The 6,663-nt window shown below is 49.3% G+C and overlaps 1 protein-coding gene across 1 annotated transcript in view; it reads left to right on the top strand.

The window, feature by feature from the left end:
• The first annotated feature begins 267 nt into the window (after positions 1-267).
• Positions 268-6,663, top strand: part of TACR3 (tachykinin receptor 3) — a 29,408-nt gene continuing 23,012 nt past the window's right edge. The window contains exons 1-2 of the mRNA XM_045537310.1: positions 268-471; positions 620-1,923. Of these exons, the coding sequence (XP_045393266.1) occupies positions 268-471; positions 620-1,923 (1,508 nt within the window). The remainder of the gene's footprint in view (positions 472-619; positions 1,924-6,663) is intronic.

Raw genomic sequence — 6,663 nt, 5'->3', positions numbered from 1 at the left:
AGTCCTGTCCTCTTGTTTCAAGAACACTTCGGTCTCAGAATTTCCGATTTACCGAGGTGAGGACGCTCCGCCCCAGCAGAATTCTCCAGGGGAATCAAGTGCGGTCCCTCCAGGCCTGCGGGGACGGGGACGGGGAGGACCGACGGGGACAGGGAGGACTGACGGGGCCGGGATTAGAGAAAGAGGAGCAATGAGAGGGCGTCAAAAGTGGGGCGAGAGGAAAAGGGGTCCGAGACGGGAAATACAAACACGGAGGCAGAAAGCCGAATGACATTCCCAAACCCGGTGGCAGCCACGTGGGCCGCCACCCGCAGCAGGCGCCAGGCACGCGCACTGCCCGGACAATCACCGGGGACCCTGCCTTTGCCTCTCGGGCGAGAGATGTCAGCGGCAAAGAATGACACCGTCAGTGAGAGCGGGAACCGCGGTAAAACGTCCCGACGTGGAAAGAGGGAAAACCGACTTGGGGCGGTTTGAAGCCCGGCTGAGCAGGCGACGAGCGGCGAACGCAGGAAACCCTGAGGGCGGGACGCGGGGGGCGCCACCCCGGCCCGCGAAGGGTCTGTCCCCGCGACGTCACCCAGCCGGGGCTCCCGGGGACGACAACGCGCGCCCATAGGGCCACCCCGGCCCGCGAGGGGTCGCCAGCCTCGCTGTCCCCGCGACGTCACCCGGCCGGGCTCCGGAGGCGACAAAGCGCGCCCGCAGGGCCACCCCGCCCGCGAGGGGTCGCCGGCCCCGCCGTCCCCGCGACGTCACCCAGCCGGGCTCCGGAGGCGACAAAGCGCGCCCGCAGGGCCACCCCGCCCGCGAGGGGTCGCCGGCCCCGCCGTCCCCGCGACGTCACCCGGCCGGGCTCCGGAGGCGACAAAGCGCGCCCGCAGGGCCACCCCGCCCGCGAGGGGTCGCCAGCCCCGCCGTCCCCGCGACGTCACCCGGCCGGGCTCCCGGAGACGACAAAGCGCGCCCGCAGGGCCACCCCGCCCGCGAGGGGTCTGTCCCCGCGACGTCACCCAGCCGGGCTCCCGGAGACGACAAAGCGCGCCCGCAGGGCCACCCCGCCCGCGAGGGGTCGCCGGCCCCGCCGTCCCCGCGACGTCACCCAGCCGGGTTCACCCAGCCGGGTTCCCGGAGACGACAAAGAGCGCCCGCAGGGCCACCCCGCCCGCGAGGGGTCGCCAGCCCCGCCGTCCCCGCGACGTCACCCAGCCGGGCTCCCGGAGACGACACCGCCCCCGCGGCGCAGGCTCCGCTGTCCTCCAGCCGGCGCGGACGTGCGACCCCTTGGGCCCCGCCCCTGGTCTGTCCCCCCCGGACCGTCCGGCTCTCCCGGGCGCGAGTGCGGCTCTCGGAGCCCGTGGCCGGCGCGGTCCCGCCCCGCAGACCCCCGGGCATGGCCGCTCGGGCCGCAGCCGGCAACGCGACCCCCGGCGACGCGGGCGCGCAGAACCTGAGCGCGGCGCTCGCGGCCGGGGCCGTGGGGACCGTGGGGGCCGTGGGGGCCGAGTGGCTGGAGCTGCTGGCGGCGGCCGGCGACCTGTCCCCCTCGTCCCCGTCCCCGCGCTCCGGGTCCCCCGCGCCGCCGCCGCCCGACCCCGCCAGCCAGTTCGTGCAGCCGTCCTGGCGCGTCGCGCTCTGGTCGCTGGCCTACGGCGCGGTGGTGGCCGTGGCCGTGCTCGGGAACCTCACGGTCATCTGGATCGTGCTGGCCCACAAGCGCATGAGGACCGTCACCAACTACTTCCTCGTGAACCTGGCCTTCTCCGACGCCTCGGTGGCCGCGCTCAACACGCCCGTCAACTTCGTCTACGCCCTGCACGGCGAGTGGTACTTCGGCGCCGGCTTCTGCCGCTTCCAGAACTTCTTCCCCATCTCGGCCGTGTTCGCCAGCATCTGCTCCATGACGGCCATCGCGGTGCACAGGTGAGGGGACGGGGCGACGGGGGGCGGGCAGCGCGACGCGGCTACGCAGGGGACGGGGCCAGAGGGGACCCGCAAAAGCAGAGGGGCCGAGAAGGTCCTTGGAGAAAGGAGGTCGCAGCCCCTTTTAGAGCCCCCGGCCGCCCCCCGCCAGCGGCTGAGCCACTTGCTGCTTTCAGGGCTGAGTCCCAAGTCCCCGAGCCCCAGTGAGGGCACCTGGAGGGACCGGAGGTGGCCAATGAGGGAGACGTGAAACTGCCATTCCAAGTAGGGCAAACTTAGCTAGAGACATTTAATATCAGCGAACTTTCTCAAATGACTTCAGACCATTGCACAGAATTTATAGTCTCTGCAAAATGTACTTTTGTGTCCTGTCGGTCACTGGCAGAGAAATGGACAATGAGTCACCCTCCACCTGGTCCTCATCCCTACCTGTCCCCATTCCTTCAATTTGCCCCAAGGCCAACACTCCTCCCCGCCCCCAGTCTCAGAGGATCCATGAGAGGCAGTTTCCACCAAGTCTAGGCTTAGATTTAATTCCAGTAACCTGGGAAGGCGATGACCTGCGCAAAACCCGGGCCTGGATGTGTGCTACCACACCGTTCAGATAAGGGGCAACATTAAGCCTAAGGAATGAAGGATTTAAAAATGAGACACACTGCTTAAGATGATTTTTTTAGAATGTTCTTCCATCTACAGTTGGGATTCTGAGATGCTCAAACAATTCATAGGTGCCAAATGAACCCCAAACATCTGTTCCCATGTTTAAGTTTTTAAAAATTCCGTGTGCATTTGCTTTCTCATATTGAACATTATGAAATATAGATACCTGTGGAACGGCAATAACGAATTCCTACCTATGATTGAAAGCTGGTTACACTGTAGTTCAACAGTGGTAAAAATGACCGGGGACAGTTGAGTCCAGTCTCAGCTTTGTGATGGGCAGCTGCGTGGGGGAGCCCCAGAGGTCAAGTCACTTTAACTTGAAGTCTCCATGTTCTCATTTGTGAAAAGAAAACAGCACTTTTTTTTTTTTTAACATTAACAACCCTATTTCAAAATAAAATGTTTAAATATTCTTACCACATTTACCTGCCATGAGAAAAAAAATTAAGAAAAATATAAGTTCTCTCCTTAAGTCCATCCTCAATGTTTACTATTTTGAGATAGCACGTAAATATTCATAACATCAATATATAGAAATATTTTCATATGCCAGGCTCAGAGGATTAGATTGAAGGACCAGTCAAGTGGCTAGGAGCCACTAACTAGGATAAACACAAAATCACACTTTGTAAAAGCCTCTGATATTGTCAGTTTTCCCTTTCTCCTTTGTCTCTGGTTTTCCACATGTACTCACCCCTTCATTTCTGCTAGGGATAGAAGTAGGTGCAAAGAAATGAACAAAATCAGACCCAAGTAGGGGAACAAGTGAAATTGCCACTAATTTTACTCCACAAAGATAGAAATGAATGTTCCTTTGATTTTAGCATCCTTTTCTGTTTTGGTTTCTTTCTTTTTTATTTCTTCTAAGTATGTGGTTTTTAATGTGATCAGGGGACAGATATTAGCATCTAATGTTATAAAATGCTTACGATCTTCTTGAAATATTGACAATACTATATGAAATATAATGAAAACTTTAGTGCCTGGGAATCTGGTATTTCACTTCTGAAGAAAAAAAACTTTTTGTTTTTATTTTTCCAATTTCTTCCCACTAACATTTCTGAAATGGTCTCTATTTTAAGTACTATTGTATTACACTCACTGGTTTGAATTAATAGATAATTTATTATTTAATATTTTCTATTTCTTTATTAGAAAACATTTCATTATTAAAAAGTATACAAAATTTTGGAGCATATAGTTTGCTATAAAATCCTAAGGGCACTCAGATCAAATACTGAAAGTCTCTTTTAGCATTTACTTAAAAGAATACTCTTACTTGAGCAGACAGTTGGTAAAAAGAGATAGAGAAAAACCTGTTTAAGGTATTTTTTTAGAATCAAAGATTATAAATATAACAGTAAACTCTCAATAGTTTACCAATCCATAGGATGTTTCTGCATTCGTGTCTTACCAAACGTGAACTGGAAACACTGTCCCTGCGGTGTTTGTAGTCATTTTATAGGTTCAAGTTTGCAAAGTTAAACCTTGTGAGATTGATATCTGAGTCACGTGCCTTTGATTGTTTGCACAGACTTACTGCCTTCGTTAGCTGGGAATATACTTAACAGTAAATGCTCACAGAAATTATTTTTTCCTATGCAATGAATGCTTTATTGAAAGTATAAAGGTTAAATAATCCATAATTGGTTCTCATTGATAAAGGAACAAATCATTTAAGCTGAAGGATGAACACGTCAATTATTTAATTTTGAGTGGTTTCTATGCCCATTTAATATAAATTGAATTGTATTATCTCAGCCTAAATGGAAAAATATATTCAATTCACTCTGTCCATCTGCCTAAAACCAAAAGATCCCCTGAGCTTGAAAACAATTTCAGCTGTGACTCACGCACCTGTGGCTACAGTGAAACGCTCGCAGCCTCTCATGACTCTTAAAGATTCTAGATCTGAAAGGATCATAGATATTTCCTTAATGAACACCTACAGATGGAGGACTTTAAGCCAAATGGTTACACATTTAATATATGAGTTTTCCTTGAAATGTTCAGTACTCATTCTGCACTGGGAAAATTGCTCAGTTTCTATGTTCAATTTCTAAATGATATTAAATACTAACAACTCTGCTAAAGATGTGAATAAGGTTCTGGTCTTATTCTGAAGCATGTTTCCTTCTGCTCTGTTACAAATTCCTGCCAAACTACTTTCCTATCTATTGACTAAGACTCCATCTTTCGGTTCTACACATTTCCGTCTTACCAGGAAGACTACTTCACCACCAGCCCGCTTCCTACACACACACACACGCACACACACACGTGTGCGCACACACACACACGTGCGCGCGCGTGCACACACACACTCACACACACACGCACACTGTCTCCCTCACATACACACTCTCTCACACACACAGTCTCTCTCACACTCACACTGTCTCTCACACACACACACACGCACACACTGTCTCTCTCACACTGTCTCTCACACACACTCACACTCTCTCACACACTCCCACACACTGTCTCTCATACACACTCTCACACTCACACACTCTTACACACACTCTCACACACTGTCTCTCACACACTCTCACACACACTCTCATACTCTCTCTCACACACTCTGTCTCACACACACACACACACACACACACACACACGATATTGGAATTATTTGCCAACGAAGATTTACTTTTCTCTCCACCATCCTTCCCCAATTTGCCATTTTGAAATGTAACATGGAGGAGGAGGGGACAGGCATATTCACACCTGACGGGTGCGGTGTGAACCGTCTGGGGGACGGACACGCCTGAAGCTCTGACTCGGGTGGGGCAAGGGCAATATACGTCACCTACACGTCTGTGCCCCCATAGTATGCTGAAATAAAAAAGAAAAAAAAAGGAATGTAACATGTAGATATAACATTGATCTAAAAGATGTTAAGCTAAAAATCTTCAAGTGGAATCCAAATTCAAACCACTGCTTTACTCCAGGGCCTGTGCTCCTCTTAACCCTGAACTATTCTGCCTCCGAACAAGTGTTGAAAACTGAAGGGTTTGATTAGACAAAGCCATTACCTGTAAGCAGGTTAGAATTTGGCCCTTGCTTATACTGTATATCTCACATACACACATAACACACCTTATGTATATATTACCTATGGCTTTATTGACAATGTAAAAAGTAGAAAATTATTAATAGAGCAGTTAATAGAATACAAATATTGTGATTTCTATTCACTTTTGGCATATAACACTTAACATATGGTCGTACTAGAAAACAGTTAAATATCCTCTTCCATTTTCTAAGCACATGTTTTGAGCTTAAGTTAAAAATTGTAGGAAGTTTTATTAACACACAGTAAAGAAAAATTTCAGGTCACACGGTTCAGTATTGATCTGAATATTTAATTAAAGAATTTTAAAAATTACATTCACTTTTTCTTGTAAATTTTAAGGGAATAGTTAACTGTGTTTTATCTAATAATACAAAAGCATTAACAAAGACAAAATATACTTTACATTTTGTAAACCTATGGACATACCTGACATGAATAATTATGAAAAGGAACATTTAACCAAACTAAATAATAGTAATAATAGCTAAGTAAATAAAAATTGATACTATATGCAATTCTATTTTATTTCAATTTCTTTAGCAAGCTTCTATTTCACTCTTTTCCATAAAGCTTTTTTTTTTTTTTGAGACAGAGTGTCGCTTTGTTGCCCTGGCTAGAGTGAGTGCCGTGGCGTCAGCCTAGCTCACAGCAACCTCAGACTCCTGGGCTTAAGCAATCCTCCTGCCTCAGCCTCCCCAGTAGCTGGGACTACAGGCATGCGCCACCATGCCCGGCTAATTTTTTCTATATCTATATTTTAGTTGGCCAGATAATTTCTTTATATTTTTAGTAGAGATGGGGTCTCGCTCTTGCTGAGGCTGGTCTCGAACTCCTGACCTTGAGCGATCCACCCGCCTCGGCCTCCCAGAGTGCTAGGATTACAGGCATGAGCCACCGCGCCCGGCCACAAAAAAAATTTTTTAAATCTCGTAGTTATATTGTTAAAATTTAAATAAGAAAACATATTAGATGCTATACAACCTAAAGCATGATGC

The sequence above is a fragment of the Lemur catta genome, chromosome 26 (genome assembly GCF_020740605.2).
Source record: "Lemur catta isolate mLemCat1 chromosome 26, mLemCat1.pri, whole genome shotgun sequence".
Taxonomy (NCBI): domain Eukaryota; kingdom Metazoa; phylum Chordata; class Mammalia; order Primates; family Lemuridae; genus Lemur; species Lemur catta.
The sequence above is the reverse complement of the archived record's forward strand: the minus strand, read 5'-3'. Positions and strand labels throughout refer to the sequence as shown.